The sequence below is a fragment of the Patiria miniata genome, unplaced genomic scaffold (genome assembly GCF_015706575.1).
Source record: "Patiria miniata isolate m_02_andy unplaced genomic scaffold, ASM1570657v1 HiC_scaffold_15, whole genome shotgun sequence".
Lineage (NCBI taxonomy): Eukaryota > Metazoa > Echinodermata > Asteroidea > Valvatida > Asterinidae > Patiria > Patiria miniata.
Window position 1 is genome coordinate 1,348,057 of NW_024037053.1, and position 19,978 is coordinate 1,368,034.

At 40.2% G+C, this 19,978-nt stretch overlaps 1 protein-coding gene across 3 annotated transcripts; it reads left to right on the forward strand.

The window, feature by feature from the left end:
* Window positions 1–1,404: 1,404 nt before the first annotated feature.
* LOC119722344 (polyadenylate-binding protein-interacting protein 1-like) lies at window positions 1,405–17,445 on the forward strand. Of its 3 annotated transcripts, none has more exons than XM_038192403.1 (11): window positions 1,405–1,500; window positions 6,127–6,376; window positions 7,697–7,879; window positions 8,737–8,849; window positions 9,767–9,875; window positions 11,144–11,266; window positions 11,672–11,790; window positions 12,833–12,989; window positions 13,737–13,791; window positions 15,114–15,285; window positions 17,163–17,445. In XM_038192403.1, the coding sequence occupies exons 2-11, from the start codon at window positions 6,167–6,169 to the stop codon at window positions 17,251–17,253; spliced, it is 1,332 nt and encodes a 443-aa protein (XP_038048331.1). In that variant the 5' UTR covers window positions 1,405–1,500; window positions 6,127–6,166; the 3' UTR covers window positions 17,254–17,445. The 3 variants fall into 3 exon arrangements, with proteins under 3 accessions (XP_038048331.1, XP_038048332.1, XP_038048333.1); XM_038192404.1 differs by having other exon boundaries at window positions 1,422–1,504; XM_038192405.1 differs by lacking the exon at window positions 1,405–1,500 and adding an exon at window positions 1,520–1,597.
* The last annotated feature ends 2,533 nt before the right edge of the window (window positions 17,446–19,978 follow it).

Genomic DNA, 19,978 nt, shown 5'->3' on the forward strand with positions numbered 1-19,978 from the left:
CTCGACTCGAGACATGGCGTGCTTCCTCCCAGCGTCCGTTGACCCCATTCTCGGTGATTTTACACGGCGTAATGATATGGAGGTGAACAGTGTCATTTTTATATTGCTGGCTATTGCTCCGCACTGGGGTCATTGCGCTGCCTTGGGTCCAAGTACTCAGTGTGTATTTCTCCGCATACTAATTTTCTCCACTTAGACCCATTTTAAACATAATGCCAAAAATTCATCGTGAATGGAAATGGTCATTTAAAGAAAAAGAAACAAATATGAAGCAATAGTTTTATTTCCAGATCGAGTAGCATCAATTTCGGGGGGAAATGCCCTATTTTTGTTTAAAGACGGGAGGACATTCCAGGAAGTATCCGTGACGTAGCACGCGTGGCTCGCGTGGCCTGTCATTGGTCAGAAGTATGTAGGCGGCGTCTTCTCGTCAATTTAGCCAATTTGATTGGACGAAGGAGTCTGTTAAAAAAAATGATCAGACGATAAATGTTGTTCATTGATACCGTGCAGGGTGACGTTTTAGCCAATTTTCTGCTAGATTTGACAGACTGCTTGGAACAAAACCCGCCCTAGCAGAAAATCTAACATAAGGAAAGTTTTAGCAGATGTCTAGCAGAATTTCGAAAATCGGTGATCCTATAGTAAAATAAAATATACTAGATTTTGTATTGAGCATGCGAACCCTTGAATAGCGGGGACGCAGGCATGGCAGCTATGCTAGACCATGGTCCGTGGCTAGACACACGCCAATTAAAAAACATATTGTCCTACGTATTTTTAAAGGAAACTTTATATATATGTTTTTAATTTTATTTGTTTTTGTTTTTCAAAGGATTACCTTTTTTTTTAAAGAAAATTGTATAACATCTATATTTGAGTATAGTGTTTGTAATGTGCTTCATGTAATTCTTGGTGATATAGCAGATTTTTGTTAGATCTAGCAGAACTTTGAAATGCATCTGGCAGAATTTTGCAATTTTCATCTGGTCACATTGAATCTTCCAATGTTGCACATCAAGACCGATCACTGGACGGCATTTTCATTAAATACAACCCGTATTTCTTCAATTATTGCCCAAACAACGAGGGTGTTATTTTTCCAGCATGAAGTTGATTTCATAGTCGGACGGTATTTTTGGCACGTTTTCATCACTACATACGGTTCTTTCGGTCATATATTATTGTCAGATAGTTTCTCATGAAATTAAAGCTACTTATGTTACACATAATGATACTTGTCTGTACAAAAATTTCAATTTAATTATATGTTTTGAGTTATTTCCTAAACAACGAGTTTGTTGATTTTTCTTCAATTCAATAGTGAGGCTCCGGCCGTGTTCTTTGTCAGCCTGCTGCTGGCACACACAGCAGGCTATTGTATGTCTGTGCCTGCTGCGCTCGCGTTGTCGCTGTATGTGACCACTATTTATGGTGTGCGCCCTCTATTGAAAGAAATTAAAGCGTACAGTGACGAATTTTGTGATGAACAACCAAAATGTAAGTAAGTCTTTGTTATGTTTTGGGTCAAAGGATGTGTCTTCTGTGTTCTTATTTTTTGGATTGTCGGGAACCTTAAGAAGTGATGCATTTTTGGGTTGGTCTATTTGATGTACATTTGTTGATCAATCCATCTATGGCATTTCTAGGAGCATGAAACGAATGTCAATTTTTCGCAACATGACTGCGCAGCGCTTGTGCGGTGGCCATTTTTGTTTACATGATCGATGATGCATCGTGTATCATAGCCCTGTTGTGCCCATTCTTGAAAATCACGCATTCTCGAGAATGGGCATGCACATTCTTGAGAATGTGCAACTGGATCCTTGCTCAATCTTGGCAAAAAATAACTCTTCCAGATTGAGCGCACATTCTCGAGAATGCGCGACAAGATAACGGTCTTGTCGATGCCGAGCACCGGCTGCGCTTGGCAAGTCTAGCTGAATCCTCGTTCACTGATTCTCAATAATTATACTGTTGCAACGCAAGGCTCTGAAAAGTAGAGTGGATATGATAAGTAAAGGCGTATTAATATGGGGGGGGGGGGACCGGGAAAATATAAGAGACATAATAATACTAGTGCAAAGAATTCTGATTTTTGGGATAATAAAAGCAAGGGGGGGGGGGGGGACGTAAGAATGAAGAATGTGAAGAATGAGAATGAATACTGCGACATCCCATAGTGCTAATGCTATTTCCCATTTAAATTGCCACCAATTTATTGTTCACATCCCACCATAACGTCGCAGAGCTGGATTCTATCTAGTCAAAAGAGCAATTTTGGCAGCTTCTGGACATCGTTTTTTTTTTTGTGGCACGCATATGATACATGCAGGGACTTGTAACTTGTCTAGCCTAAACAAAGCACTTCCCAGACTAGTTCCCAGTCCTCCGTTATTACAAAACTTCCCATAGTGGGCAGAAAAAAGCAATAATAACAGGTTTAATTTGATTCAAATTATCGTAATTATACGAGTACAGAAGCATAGCACATTTTCTTTCCTCTTTATATGAATTGTTTCCCTTTTAACCGCTATACAATTCATTTAACATAATTATGTCGTGCAATGTTTGTTAAGATTGGGCAAAATTCATAAATTGTGCACGTGATATTCCCAACCAATCTTAAGAATGAGCGCTCATTCTTAAGAACGCGTGCTCGTTCTTAAGAATGGGCGCTCATTCTTAGAATGCGCGCCCATTCTCGAGAATGTGCATGCCCATTTTCGAGAATGCGTGATTTTCAAGAATGGGCACAACAGACCCATAAAATGATAAATATGGCCAATTTACTGGACTACCTCCGTAAAAACAGGCCACACTTCCACCATGTACAAAAACATGTCGAACTGTGTCAAATTTTGATTTTCACATTTAGGCTTAGTTTTTAGTTTATTTTTGCTTTAGAAGCATACTCACCCTCTCAGAAAGTGCTGCCTTTTTCAGATGTATATTTTTCGTGAAATTTCCAGATTCGTTTTCACACGTGTGTGTATCAAAATGTCTACATGAAATTCCACGAAAATTAGACATCTGAAAAAGGCAGCACTTTCTGATTAGCCTATAAAGAGGGTGAGTATGTTTCTAAAGCAAAAATAAAATAAAAACTAAGCCTAAATGTGAAAATCAAAATTTGACAAAGTTTGACATGTTTTTGTACATGGTGGAACTGGAAGTGTGGCCTTCATTTACGGAGGTAGTCCAGTAAATTGGCCACATTTATGGGGCTACGTGTATCACAGGGACAATGTATCGTCGTCAGACCTCCTAAAGCTACGCGCTTATACTTCTGCGTACTCGCCTTTAAGTTATACTTTGCAAGGCGTGCATCCTAAAAAAAATTACATACTTTCACTGGTAATGATATCGTATCCTTTGATGCACGAACTTTAAGTTTAACCAGCAGCCGAAAAAATGTAGAAATTGAAGGCTCCTGGAAATTCAGGCAAAAAATGAAAAATATCGGCTTTTTACAGCTTATTACTAAGTACAAATGCAGGCAGATGCTTTCTGGCCTGCAGAAGTAAACAATATGACCGAAAGTTGACCTTTCTTGGTCTCCCAATATCGTCAGTATTAAACTATAGTTAAGATGTCATAAATAAGAATTTGCAGTTTCTACAAGGGTGTAAAACTTACGGTGCAACTAAAAGACACATTTCTTATATTATTTTGGATTTTTTGGGGTCACAAGTTTTAAAATCCGACATCTTAAAAACTGTCTCTGTTGATTGGGATGATCATAATAACAATATCATTGGGATCTACATTTAATAGGTAAATATGTATAAAATGTAAATATGTAAATATATGCCTTTGTATAAATCTCCAAAATAGGATATTGAAATTAATCTTGAAATTACGAAAAGTGTATTGGCATTGAAAAAAGAAAGGAAAAAGGAAGAAAATATGTTTGAAAAATAATATTATATATGAGGAAATATATTTTCCTCAAGCCAACAAGTCTAAGTTATTAAAAAAAAAATGTTTATATTGAGTTACATGGCCCGGACAGCACATATTTTTTAATGAAGCGTCCCCTGTGCAGAATTACAAACATGTAGGCAGGATTCTTTTCTACAATGCCAAAACTGCACGCTTTGGAATTATATAAAGAGATTTCACTTTGTTAATCGGTACGGTGGATGATCGTAAGCCAACAATAAACATTTTTTGAGGAAAAGAGTGGTTGCTTTGTTATTTTTAAGCTACTTGGTCGCAAAGCCTTATCTGCGCAAAAATAGGAGGATCGAGGATACCTGTATCGTCAGACCCCCATGGAGGGAAATTTTTATTCGCCATTTTGGGAAAAGTGTTGCAACCTGACGCCACTTTTTTTCTTTATATATCATCTCAATGAAGGTCATTCATTGCAAAAATGACGATGAGACATGAATCTGGGACTGAAAAATATTTCCAATTTTGTTAAGAAATTGTCTTGACTCTCCATAGACTTTGTACATAAACGCGGAAGTGGCGTCAGGTTGCAACATTTTTTCCCAAGAATTGTTTCTATTAATTATCGTCAGACCCCCTAAAAAAAAAGCTACGCGGTCCTTTTTGTACTACGCATTCACCTTCAATTTGTGTGTGATATCGCGCACGCGTTGCAAGCATAACCTGCGCTAGTCCGAAAATTTGGGACTCTCATTACTGTGTATGAGAGTCCCAAAACTTAAGGTATTGAAAACATGCAAAACAAGAAAATAGACTGGCACCTAAAACAACCAGTCCAAGACAGCTTCAGTGCTGCATCAATCAACCATGCCAAAAGAATTTAAGAAACATTTGGCATGAAGCGGGAACTAGTCTCAATTTACTACACATTTCTCCATAGTCAAGCCACCAGACTATTGACACTGAATGAAGAGGTCAGTCTTTTTAAATAGTTGTACCATGGATGGACATGTACAAGTCTAGTATTTATCCCCTTTTTGAAATCACTTGACTTCCCTCTCATGTGCAAAATATTGAAGAAAAGTCTCCTTTAAAAATTGAATTGAGTCTGCAAACTTGGTAGGTGGAATACTGAGGACATGTTCTTTGCCCCAGTGGAATTTTTGGAGAAATTTGCTGGCTAAACTGTGAGTAAAGTCGGACTGATTTAGTTTTGCATGTTTCAGAGCACTCCAGAGCCCTGTCTGAACCTGCACGGATTATGGAGGGTCAAGGATACTTAAAAATTTAATTGTCAACCTAAAGCAGACTTCTCTCAATGTATTATGTAATGCCACCTTTTTTGTAATTTTTGAACAGTTTCTTGGGGTAGAAATTACGATTTTCCTATGCGGTTTGCGGGCTGGTTGGTGCTGTGCAGCCGTTCCACTTGCGTGCTCATGGTGCATGGCGCGGTGATCGCCATTTTTATTTTCGTGTTGCATTTGTTCATTGTCGTCGTCATTTTGACCCCCAAATTTACCTCAAAATTCAAAGCCCTGCCCTTTATCTATGACATACCTGTATGTTCTCAATGTCGCCAACTAGTTTGGTACGCCAAATAATTTAAAAGTGGATTTTGTTCCCTTATACGAAGCAGGCCCATAAATAAATGATCACCAAATTTTGCAATTGTCGGAAAAGAGAAAGGAAAGAGTTTTGCATCCTAATGATACTTTTTTATCATAGGCCTATTAACGAAGGTCAGTCAGTGTTGCAATGACGAATTTGGGACTGAGAGTATTTTGAAACATTTTCAGTTTTGTTAGAAAATCCTTTGAAAATGCACTCGACTCTCCATAGACTTAGTACACAACCCAATAAGTGGCGAGACTACATTGTACATTCTTTCCAAGGGAAATTTTGGAAATCACTTAAACATATCCGCTTGTTTTGTAAGGCCAAATAAAAAAAAAACATGTTTAAAAGCGTCCTGTCTTTTTGAAAAAAGGACGGAGGAGGCCTTTTTTTTTCAAAATGGCCACCCTACCCATTTTCCAGAACGACCAGCCGGGCTATTTTTCAAGGTTGCCGGCAGCTTTTCTTTAATGGCCGCCACTTGGACTTATGAAATGACATACCAGCTTTATATGGGCTAGACAATGCTAGATGCAACAGAAAAAGTGGCCAAAATGGTGTCACTGTTTAAAATTTATAATTTTGGGGTTTTTTTTAATTTTAATTTGGCAGATGAGTAGATTACTTTGATGATCAGCAAATTGAAGCAGTAATGAAATCCCTATCAGCCAATGCAGCGGTGTTTGTGCCTGGCAAGAGCTGGGGTCCAGCTCTTCCGGTGTACGCAGGCAGCACGAGTGTGCCGCCACAGCAGCAGTGGTCTGGCTCCGGACCCGCCGAGTTTGTGCCGGGCATGCCATGGCCAGGTGCTAGTGCAGCACCGGTGCCACAGCAGCAGCAGTGGTCAAACGGCAACGAACAGGTCAGTCAGTTTGTCCAGTTGACCAGGGCACAATGATATTTCTGTAATCTCGTGAGTGAATAATATTTGCCACCGGTAGCCAAAAATTCTGGGCTATTAATGTTAATTTCAAGGCTCTGCTAATCACAGAATTCTACGCGTACAATCACCATTCTGTGCTTGCATTGATAGCAAAGTAAGTACAGAATCCTCAGTCACAGTTTGCACGCAGTGGCGTAGCCGGGGGGGGGGGGGGGGGGGGGGGGCCTTGAGGGAATGTGGCCCCCCAGGCATGCCAGGTGCCCTTTTGCTCCCCCCAAAAAATCTGAAATTTGCCGCTTGCCAAGGAAGTGTCTTTTTGAAGTATTTTTTTGAATTATTAAAACGAAGAGGAAAACTATTTTTATTTTTTTTTTATTTTTCTTGTAAACCGTACGCCTTTCTGAAAATTTACATGTATTGATGAGAAAAAACACACTGTAGCTTCAAAAGTTACAGCGCCTCCTCCCCCCTCTCCCCGCCCCCTACCACCACCCCCACCACTTGCTGTGGCCTGGTAATGTGGGGAAACTGTTGGGTCTGCTCCTTGGTGCCCCATCAGAACATGCTGGGTCAAAATTTTGACTCTCAAAAATCCAGCTGTTGGGTGCTAGTCGCGAATGCTGTTGCACATGTTTCGCAGGGAACAGGACAAATAGGGCACAATATCACTGTACACTCAACCCCCCACCCCCCACCCCACCCCACCCCCCCCCTTCCAATGGCAAAAGCATTGCACCTGTTATTACACAAATCAACTGCTTTGTAATGGTAATTATGAACAGTAGCAGTCAAACTCCTTTCTTAATACTTATAAGGCTTCAGTGCAAATTCAGTAATTCCTGTTCATGTAAATTAATTAATTGTTAAATTTTAGAGTGCCGTGGTCAAGTGGCTACGGTAACGGTACATGGGTTCGAATCCTGACGTGGAACAGTGTTCTTTGGCAAGACACTTTACTTCAATTCCCTCTCTCCTACCATGAGTATAAGTGGGTACCTGTGAGGGTAGGGACCAGATTGCACTGAAGCTTGTGTTTTTGGCAATACACTTTACTTCAATTGCCTCTCTCCACCCTGGAGTATGAATGGGTACATGTGAGGGCAGAGGCCAGATTGTGCTGATGCTTGTGTTCTTGGGCAAGACACTTTACTTTAATTGCCTCTCTCCACCGAGGAGTATAAACGGCACCTTTGAGGGTAGAGAGCAGATTGCACTGATCTTAAGCTAATATTATGAAGTGCTTTGAGACTTTGGTATAAGCATTATATGGTTGTTATTTTTTCCTGGTCTGGTTTCCAGTCCCCATATGTCAACAGCAACTGGGAGCCAGACTACGTCATCATGGTGAAGGACATACTGTTCAGCCTCAGCATTAGCCCCGGTTCATTTGAGGACCACATGAGATCGCTGGTGGAGAACCTCAACGCCACCATCCGGACCGATAAGGACTTAGGCACCATCGCGGACATCATCTTTGAGCAGGTAAAACGGACACTCCGTGCAGAAACTCTAGAAATGTGGACTAAGCTGTTGATTGGTCAGTTTGGATTCCATGTGTTTGTAATACAGCAACGGTTTTACCGAAGACCCGATATAGAAGACGCCTGCTGAATGGTTGGAATCTTAAGGTCAAGACGCAGTCTTGTTTTGCATAATTAATCACCAAATCTGCTTGCATTTCATAGACCCTTGCTGGGCAAGGGGATATTCCATAGACAAGTAGCAGGGTTCGACTTCAGCGGAAACCTGCTAACCAAATGCTAGTCCAAACAGGGACGTGCAAGTCAAACTATTCCTTAAGTAGCCCGGCTGGCGAGTCAAAGTTATTGGGCTACGGCAAAGAATATATATCATTAAATTCAGAAAGCAATACTGTATCAATTTATATCAATTGTATTGACTGTTCAGGGATATATTATTAGATCTGTTTAAAACACTGACAAGATTGCCTCAGGATACACGTTTTAAATGCATGCATATTGTTGTTTATGAGACACTCTTTAAAAAACAAACATTCAGACTAGTGAAAATGCCCGTGGGCTACTTAAGACATGTAAGAGTCTTTTCAGTAGCCCGGCTGGCTAGTGAAAAAAAAGAAGTTAAGGTCAATCCCTTCTAGTAGTCACCCCTCCACGGAACAAATGAAAAAAATGGTCATCCTAGTCAAAAGGGCTGAGAAGGTTCAAGGTAAATATTCTTCAGGTCCCCCAAAAAAGGAAATCTCCTTTTGAATTTGAAAACTTTTTCTGCCAAAAGGAAAAATAAAATTGTCTCAACTTTCCTTCTTAAAAATTTGAGAGTTTTCAAGATTTTGTTGAAATTGTTTGGTTTTTATCTAGGCTGTCCTGGAGCCCAACTTCAGATACACCGGTGCCAGGGCGTGTGACTACCTCACATCACACTTAGTACTCCCACCAAATGTCAGCAAATTCCGCAAGCACATCAATCAGAGGTAAGAGGGAAATTTTCAGGAAGCTTTTAAGCACAAACATTTGCTAAGCGTTGAAATTATTCCCTTAGCAAAAAATAGGTTACCAGTATGTTGTACTGTGTATATTGGTTGTGACTGGTTCCCGGCTCGATTTGCTTAGCACTACCTTCTGCCCACAGGGCCCAATTTCACAGCGCTACTAAACACATAATAAAGCTTAAAAAAATTGAAAGGTGCATTAACCCTAAAAGGGCCGGGGGGGGGGGCGGAATTTTCCAGCGCTATGCACCGTGAAAACTGAATTTTCCCATATACGTCGTGTACACAGAGCAGAATTACCATTCGTACATATGAATAATTAATTAGCCATAATTAATTATGAAATTATTAAGTCATGAAATTTCTTGGGTATGTTTATGAGGAGTTGCTCTATGCATGTACCGAGTTTCAAGATTTTTCGTCACTCGATGGCCGAGATCTTGGGTGGGGGGCGGAATCCCCACCTCCCCCCCCCCCCCCCTCCCCGGCTGAGAGATGGTCAAAATAACCCGGCCCTTTTAGGGTTAAGCTCTAACTCCCTAATGTCTGTTACTAGGAACTGGACCAACAAAAATGTACATGTACATGACATAATGGAATCCACCACTGATGCACTGGTTGACATTCATGAACTTGCTACACATGGCTTATATGACAAAAGCAGTACAGAAATCTAGGCAAAATCAGTTGGATACCCCTAGCACTGCTTCAGGCCTTCAGGCCCAAGTCCATCGTATTCCCATCAGGTCACATCAGGCCTACTGGACCAAATCCTCCAAAATCCACCACAATGGGGGGATGGACTTTGATGGAGTTGTTTGGTTATGGTTAAAAGGTTTTTCATTCAAAAATTATGTTTAATATCTTGTGCATTGGTGTTTGCGTGCATATTCTGACAGAGTCAAAGACGCAGTGGAGAGCAGAGAAGTTATGGCCAAAGACCCGAACAAGATGGAGAGATTGCACGGGGCAACCATGTTCCTGGCCGAGCTATTCCTCACATCACAGGTATGGCTATCACAGTACACCAGAATAGAGCACGCCAGTCTCGCCAGTCCATGTTCACTTTTTGTGTGAACATTTTGAACCAAACATTGATAGTCCAGTCACAGACTCCCATGTTTGGATTTACGCAATTGCTATCTGCGTGATTGATTGAACGGAAAGTTGAGGTTAAAATTTTAAGATAGTTATCAATTTGGAATATTTTCAATATGTTGTAAGTTGTAATATTTTCTTTTCTTTACGAAAAGGCTAGTTATTGCCCTTGATTGGATGGGCCCAGTCAGGACACAAAATAAATGAAAAAAAATAGGATGTTACATGTGTTGTAGCTCCTAAACGGATGTGCAGTATTCTCATAAAATCTCACAGGTTTTTGAGGTCAACTTGCACGCTGTATTGTAGTCAAGTTACTTGTATGGGATCACCAGTACATTTAACCCTAAAGGGGACGGGTTATTTTTTTTTTGGGGGGGGGGGATTCCGCCCCCCCCCCCAAGATCTCGGCCATCGAGTGATACAAATTTTTGAAACTCAGTACATGCATAGAGCAACTCTTCCTAAACATACCCAAGAAATTTCATGACTATAGGTCAAAGGGTTTTGGAATTATGGCTAATTAATTATTCATATGTACGAATGGCAATTCTGCTCTGTGTACACGACATATATGCGAAAATTCAGTTTTTACGGCGCATAGCGCCGGAAAAAATTTTGCTACGCGGTAACCCGTGGTCCGATTTTTATGTTTTTGGTATCAAAAGATGCGCAAAGCTCGAGGCTAAAAAGTCATAACAGCTCGGGTCGCAACAAAAATTGTTTTAGAGGCTATCACAGAAAATGTTGAGGGGGGGGGTGGATTTCACCGATGGTCGGCCGACCACCGTTGGAAAAACCTAACTATTTTTCAACTACTGCTCAAAATTTATCATTTTTTCTTCAGTCCAAATTTTGTTTCCTATTGGTTGCATGTTCATGAATGGGGGCAGGCCAGCTAGACTGGTTCCCTTACCGTACAATTTTCCGGCATCTATAAATTGATCCATTTAATTTTCAGTGGAGTCAGGGAACCAGACTACTTGAACATTTTTTTTTTTTTTTTTCCCCAGCATTTCCGAACACAAAACTTCAAACATGTCAGTGCAACAATAATTTGATCTATTATACTAACCCCTCAAATAGTTCATTTCTGAAAATTAAAGCAAAAGCCAATGATGTACATTCCCTTTAAGTGAAAGTATAATAAACGACCTTTTTTTTTTGGTAACTCACAGGTCCAGGTAGGGAATGGTCCACAGAGGATTAAAATCTACCGCACGGCTCTGAATGAGCTCATGGACACTCTGGTCAACAACGCAAGCAGCGGAAACCTGAAATGTCTTAGCTTACTTCTAAAGGTACGAAGTTGAGTAGATTGGGTTTCTTTTTAGTATTAAAACGATATAAATTCTATCATTAGTCTTATAATGAGGTGTATTTTTTATAAAGCTCATTGTTGATGCAAATCCTGATCAGTTGACCATTAGGCCTAAATTCCAAATCGATGAAAACAAATTCTAAACTTACACTTCCTAACTTTGAGATACAATTTCCAACTGGCCCATGCAGTTTGAGCTGATGGATGTAAAACTGTCTGGTGTGTTTCCAATATTTGAATATTTGATTGGATCCAAGTTCGAAAAACTGAATACTAGATTATTCGAAAACGAACATTCCAATCCCACAAAATGCTGCAAAATTGGTGATTTTTTGAAGGACTTCGAAGGATAAGGGCTTCTGATTTTTTTAACTTTTTGTTTCAGCTGTCAGGGAAAGAAATAGAAGATTACGACAGGGAACAGAATGACGGCAAGGCTTCAGATCAGCTGAATCAGATATTCCTGAAAGCCAGAAAACATGTGACGAATGAAGCCATTGACAAGTAAGTAAAATGAAATCACATGTGTGCAAGCACGGCAGCCGACTTCACGAAAAAGTGCGCAGCTTGCGCCATGCGTAAGACTTATGCAACCAAGTTGTTCCGCAGCTGCGCAATAAACTTATGATCGATTTCACGACACTTGGCATAGCTGCACAACGTTTTAAATAATTTTAACATCTTGGACAAGGATGACAATCAGCATATACGATGGCTGTTTGTCTGTGAATATGTTCGTTCGCAAAATAAACGTTGGATTACCACAGCCCGCCATTTTTAAAAACGATTTTGTCTGACTTTCTTCGGAATCGTTCAGCAACTCTAAAAATTATGGCCCTAGGCATCATATATCAGCACTCAACAGAATCTGACTCTGAATATGTACGTGTTCATTTGTACAAGGGGTTTACTGCTCAATCCAACAGGCTCCAACAGGTTTATGTTATAGTTGGATCTTATAACACCGCACTCACAGATTCTGTGTCTTGATTGGCCGAGAGCGAGTCACATGTTACTTTCTGATTTTGCTACCTTTCTGTGCACGGTCAAAAGTACTATGCGCATAGCAACCAAAGTACTATACCATTAGCAACCAAAGTACTATTTCCACGGCGCGGTATTTGTGTGCAAATTCATGCTGGTGTGCGCGCTGTGCGTAGCGCGTATTATTCCAAAGAGAGCGCGCCGCAGACTTGGGTTCAAACATTTCGTGAAGGGGTAGTTTTTAAGAGAGAAATCCATTTTCCACCAATTTTGTATTGAAATTGAAGTTTATTTCAACTGTGTTCAGATTTAAATAATTTAAAATATTAAAATCAAGCAGAATCTGTGGGTGAAGTGTTATAAAACATATATTGAATGCTTCATCTCGTGGTGAAGTAAAACTAGCCTCCCTCGGTGATCCATGGACCATTCTATTTTCCCTGGATCACCTCGGGAGGCTAGTTTTACTACACCACTCGAAGCATTCAATATTTGTATACTGTTGGATTCAGTTGGATAATCCTGAGACCTCAACTAATTGATTAATTCACCTCTGACCCAGGAACGTGCGTGAGGTGTGGCTGCAACTGATTGAGCTGCGAGCCAAGAGGTGGGGACAAGGCGATGCAGCCTCGTACAGCGGTGGCGCTGCAGCCCCACCACCAGCAAGCAGCGGTGACGGCTTCATGTCGGCGAGTGGGGATGCACCAATGTTTAGTGTAAGTAGGAGAGACGTACAAACACATTATTGGGAAAAAAAATGACTTTTTGCATGTGGATCTTTCTATAAATTTGGGATCCACTTTTTTTTCCTGTCCCTGTTTCTGACTTCTATGATATTAAAATTCTGATACACTCCTTAAAGGGAATATACAACATTTGCAAACATCGAAAAATAAAGCTACCAAGTTTTTACGAAATACCTTACTAGGATGTTGGTAAATGACAGTGTAAAGCATCCTGTAAAATTATGGCACCTGGTGTGAAGTCATTTTCAAGAAAATTGTATTTTTGTATACATTTCCAACGGTGGTCGGCTGACCACCGTTGGAAAAACCTAACTATTTTTCAACTACTGCTCTAACTTTACACTTTTTTCAGTCCAAATTTTGTTTGCTATTGGTTACATGTTCATGAACGGGTGCAGGCCAGCTAGACTGGTTCCCTTACCTTACAATTTTCCGGCATTTATAAATTGATCCATTTTATCTTTAGTGGAGTCAAGGAACCAGACTACTTGAACATTTTTGTTTTTCTTAGTTTTTCCAGCATGAAAATTACAGCTGAAAATTACAGCAAAAGCCAATGATGTACATTCCCTTTAATGCAGTCGTCCTACAAGATTGATTGTAAATCGCAAACTACCTACCCAACAAGTAAAACAAATTGTTTGAAGGAAATAGCATTGGGAGACACCTTTAACAAAAACATGTAATTGTTACTTGATATGTATTTTTGTTCAACAGTCTCAGCCAGTCTTCTATAATTCAAAGGGTCAAGTCATTTCAGCTGCTGAGGCAGGTATGTACCATGCTGATTTCTGACCGTCTCTACTTTGGTGCCACCTATTCCAAGTTTTTGGGATGAACCCCAACTCCTTTAGCTCTTGCATTAGGTATAGTAGTACCAAACCTTATGAAGTCCAACAGCCACAGTCACATGCAGTGGGATGAACCAATTAAACTTCAACGGGCCTCATAATAGGAATTATACTGAAGCAAGTGACCACTACTTTATCATTAAGCCTTGTGAAAAAGCTTACTGGCTTAAAGATATAGTCCATCATTTGTAATTTGTGCATTTTGTTCGTTTGAAGCAACAAACGTGCTCAAAATCTAAAGAAGGGCACTAAACAACTAATCTGATGAAGTTTCAGCTCAGCTTCAGCTGTATATTCCGAGAAAAACAACATTCTAGGATCTCAATTTCAAATCAAAAGTTGCTGAATCATGTTTTGAATTGGGCCTGAATTCAGCGTCAAAGACACGTTCTCACTGTGCCGATTGCAGCTACGCGACATCGCGCACTGATCCGACGCATTATAGCAACCGCGCATGCGTGTGCATCTTGCCAATGCTTGCGTGCGCTTCCCCGAATAACAAAACGAACTACTAATTTAAATTTCCAACGGTGCGTCTTAAGAAGCACCGTTGGAAAGTCCTTCTTTCGTTGATTACTTCAAAATGACAGCTTGCCAGAAAGAATAATTTCACAGGAAGTTTAGTCCCCTTACTATCTTTCAACCAAGTATGTTTTTCAACAATAATTACACGAGTTACTTTTTGGATAGCTGCAAATGATGGACTATAGCTTTAAAGATAGTAATTGCACTTAACTAAACCTGTGAAATTATTCCTTCTGGCATGCTGTCATTTTGAAGAATACACTTAAAGAAGGAAACTTCCAAAGATGTGTCATGTGAGACATTTGTGGAAATTTTTATTAGTAGGTGGTTTGTAATTCAGCAAATCCGTGATTGGGTGCATGCGTACGTTGATGCCACGCACACACACGCACGGTTGCTATTGTTTGTTGGTTCAGTGCATGATGTGGCGTAGCTGCCATCGGCTGAATGAGCACTTGTCCCAGGTGCCGATTTCGGGCGCAATTCAAAACATGACTCGGCACCTTTTGAATTGAAATTGAGATCCTAGAATATTGTTTTCTCAGAATGTAGAGCATGCTCTGAGATCAAACTTTATCAGGCTAGTTGTTAAGCACCTGTCTTTAGATTTTGAGCACTTATGTTGCTTCAAACAAACAAAAAAAACGCACAAATAACTCAACTCTACCTTTAAAATTTGATGTGGTATATTATGTTTTGCCCCTTTGTTTTCTTGAAGGCTTCGGAGATGAGTATGAGGGTGATTTTGAGAACTATGCAGACTACCAGAACTACGAGGAGTATAGTTCCGCTGACCCTTACACGGACTACACGTCGTCATCGGCAGACCCGTACGCAGAGTATGACTTGGATCCCAGTCATTACCAGCAGGATGCAGCCGCCGAGCCAGAGTAAGTCGCGATGATAGTATCTGTCTTTTGATGACATCATCATGATGTCATCAGTGTATGTGCATCTTTGTCTGATTGTTATCATGTTACCCTCATCAGTGTAATATTCGCGTACCTGCAAGTCAATCAATCACATACACATTTGTTTCCTCTTTAGGCCATTTAAATTTAGTTTTTAGGTTTTCATCATTCAGATTGAAAAAAAATCAGTTGGGACGGGAATTTATATTTTATACTACAGTGTAACGTCGCTTTAATAATAATAAAATAACAGGTTCTTATATAGCGCTTTTAATTATGATCAAAGCGCTTTACATTATTATTACCCCTTATCAATGGGCCAATTAAACATTCCAAATACCATCTCAGCTCCCTGGGGAGTATACAGCTCGATGTAGCCTGTTAGGCGCAAGGAAGCTAATTCAATAACAATAACCATCTCTGCCCTCACAGGTACCCATTTACTCCTGGGTGGGGTGAAGCAATGAGTGACAAAGTGCCTTTCCCAAGGGCACACGCACCATGACCCCAGGCAGGACTCGAACCCACAACGTGTAGCTTAACCCACAGACCACGAATCCAATGCCCTTAACCACAAGGCCATGAGGCTATACCAAACACCACTATACCGAACATTCGGCTATACCGAACATTATCCTTGGCTCCCGATTTTTTTTATAAAACGACCGAACATTGTTGTTGAAAAATGTCAACAGAAGAGCGACAAGTGGCTATTATTTCCCCAAGGAATAGAGGGGGAAAGCCACCCATTGATGTAGGTAGTAAGCTAAAAACCTGTGTACTTACATAATTCAATAGTCGACACGTAGTCAAAGTCATCTTTCAGTAATTAACAGGGCGTGCAGGGTGAAGTTCTGAGGGGCGCTTTTTATTGAAAAGTGAGTATCGAAGTAAAACGATGGCTATTACGAACAATTTCTGTGGATCCTGCAATGTTCATTATAGCGGCATTACACTGTATATAAATCCAAATTTTTCACATCCAAAGTGACTTAAGGGGTCCAATTCCGATGTTATGGTACTAAACCTAGAAGAGGCGACACCATGTTTAAGGGTCTAATTTAGAAGAAAGGCGGCACTCACTTTAAAAAAATGGCAAATTTAAGTCCTTTACATCTCTACTTGCGAAGGGGAAGTGCTGGGCCAACACGGTCCGTATCGCACGGTAACATGCATGGACAGCCATGTGGACCGGCCCGCCGTCGGTGGTCACTGGCACATAGCGATCTTCGCACAGAAAATTGCGCTTCGCTGAATAAGACCCTCGAAAAAAAATCATGAAAGCAGAAAACAACCAGCGATACCTTCTTTGCCTAGATGCTGGGGACTCCACAAAGACAAAAGTTGAAACAGTCATAAATATGATTGCTAGGTTCAAGCAAATCCTCAGAATTTAATATACAGTGCAACGCTGCTATATCGAACATCGCGGGATCCACAGAAATTGTTCGTAATAGCGATCATTCGATATAGCGATTTGAAGCTGCCAGTGTTCCGGTACTCACTTTCAATAAATAGCAACCTTCAGAACTTAACCCTGCATGCCCTGGTAGTAACTAAAAGATGACTTTGAACACGTGCCAACTATTGAATTATGTAATTACACAGTTTTTGAGATAAAGCAATAAGTGGCTTTCTCCATCCATTCCTTGGGTAAATAATAGCCACTTGTCGCTCTTTTTTTAATGTTTGGAACACTTTGTCCAAAAAAAATTGGGGGGCCAAGGATGACGTTTGGTATAGCTGAATGTTCGGTATGGCGGTGTTTGGCATAGTGACGTTCCACTGTATAAACAATTTTGACAGTTTTGACTGAAATTTTATCTAAAACATTTCGTAAATTTATTTTTCTCCAGTTATGCCGATGGATTTGATGAGCTTGACGCAGAAATCCAAGCAGCATTCAGTGACTTCCTGATCGAGACGGGACAAGGAGACCACTCGTGAATAAAACATGAGTAGTATATGTATATGTAAAAAAAAAAAAAAAATAACGGGCATTTTCATTTTGTCGACATGCTTCCATGCAAGGACTGTATGATTGAAGCCATTTAACGAATAAATCTGAGTATAAGTAATGAATATGTAAATTAGATGTTGATTATTAAAGATTAAGTGTCCTAGAGACATGAAAAAAAATATATTTCCCATCGCTTTACTCCAAGGTGCTTCAGACCAATCCATTGCACAAGTGACCTATCACCGTTTGCGAGTTAGCCACACCCCTTTATAAACCTATGGAATTTTGTACGTTAAGTTTTGTCTCAGATTTTGCACGTTCAGCGTCCATTTGTATATCATGTAATTGGACAATACTTCACAAGCTCCATTGACGCGCTTCTACTGCCATAGGTTAATTGGCAACAACACAAGAAACGGACAAAACATATGTGGACTTAAAAATCAACTTTATTTGAAGTCAACAGATAATTATTTATCGAGTTCATTGTGACTTTAGAGGCTTTAATTCCAGCCCGACTTTTTTAGTTTTGTAGTTGACTGGAAAGCAGTAAATTTCAGACTTAAGACCCAGTCCGAACGGGCGTTTTATCAGTGGCTACAGCCACGGCTACGGGCGTCAAGTGAGGATCTTGATGGCCTGTGGTTTAGCCGTCAATTAGCCCAGCTGTTGTGGCTAACCCATCTGCCTTTATCCAGAGTTGTAATGACTCGAGTCAATGACTCGACTCGAGTCCGACTCGAATCACAATTTTCGGTGACTCGACTCGACTCGAGTCCCTGAGGGGTAAATGACTCGACTCGAGTCACTGCGAGCAAATGACTCGACTCGACTCGAGTCCCTCATCAGAAGACTCGACTCGACTCGAGCGAAGGCTAATAAGACTCGAGTCCCAAAAATAAAAACGCAACTTTGCGAAAAGTATTTGCAATGACTTACGGTGCAAAATTTATGCACACTTTACTTTGCGAATAGCAGTCATGTACAAATATACAACGTGTCGCAGATTCCCACCTCATGGTTCTAGAATGCACAAAATACTATCCAGGAACCAGATTTTTTTTTTGGACCTAATGACTCGACTCGAGTCACTTCTTTAAAATGACTCGACTCGACTCGAGTCACTTCCTTAAAATGACTCGACTTGACTCGAGTCACAAAATCAGTGACTCGTTACAACTCTGCCTTTATCTGAGTCAATCCACGTGAGCTACTCGAACGCACCCTTTGTGAAGCCCAAATTGCCTGACTGTATTTTGGGGGTTGCTCTGTTTTAGGAGGTGGAAAGTCTGTGGCAGACTGCTGGCCGTTTCTGAAATGCTTCATAGTTATAGTTTATTAATGGCTTTCAACCTTCAATTCCTTGGAAGACCTGTTCGGAGATTACGGCTCAATATATTGAGAGGCGTGTTTATATTAATTCATTAACAGTGAATGCACACAAGGTCTGCTCATGCGTGTCCCCATTGAACAAAAGCACACGCCTTTTGCGGTGCAAACAATCTAAAGTTTTTGCCCTAAAGTACAAAGACAGTTGTATGCACGTGAAAGAAACAAAACATAATGTTAAAATGCTCACCCAAAACTTAAGATAATTTTTTCCCCGCTTTTTGGTACAGGGTCTAGCTTTTTACCAACTGTAGCTCTGACAGAATATTCATAAGTCTATTCCAAATAGCCAAAGAATACCGGAATTCTGGGTTGTTGTTTTTCTGGATGTGTATATGTATAGATAATGTGGCGTTTAATACACAAGTATTATTGTAATGGTTTAATCGTGTGCCCATCACTTAAAGATTGTGATGTATGTATTTGAACATTCTGTTTACCTAGTTTCACTTCAAAACATGAATCATTAAATGCTACGTCTCCCTATAAATCCACCACACATTGAAATAGTTGAATGGTCAACAAGATATTACTGGTATGATATCACAAGATTCTGTTCAAGAGCCAATTTTTCAACCTTATTTTATTCATTAATTAACCCTCCTGCTATTTAAGCAATCACAGACAGTCAAAGTTCACTTCCACTTATCCTACTATACTGACAAAGACTAGTCACCAGCAGTCAGATCATATGTCAAGCAAGCACTGTGACTAGTCAAACTGGGTCAACAGACAATGTAGGCAAGTTGTGGTCACAGCTGTTTTATCACTCACCTGGAGTCAAAGCATTGCTGTATCAAGTAACTTAAACAGTCCCAGCCAGCCAATCCTGCTCTATGTAGGCTGGGAATTCTTAACTGTTGAAAACAGTCTCTTGTTTGATTTTGACTGAAAGGACTACTTGGCACAGAATGTATGTTTGCATAGGAGGTTTAATTAAGTGTTTTAAATAATTTTAAAAAAAACTGGAACCCTGCCTTGAATTGGTTGAATTAAAGGTCAACAAAGATCCGTCAGACGATCCTACAAAATTTATGGGTTTTTTTAGTTGGTTGGATGTACCGTACAAAGAGGGCCTAGTCACATTAGCACTCGTTCAATGAGGCTGCCACATACACTTTCACAATATGTGAATTCAGGACAAATGTATTTCTTTATTTCTGTATGACAAATGTATTTCTTTATGGTCGGTAACTAAACAAATATTTCATCCCTAGTGAAAATTGATTTTCTTAGAGATTTCAATTTTTAGGGTTAACACGAGGTCCGTTATATTTGCAGTTTCTACTAATGTTGTGAAGTACTGGGTGCTATTTACTGTGT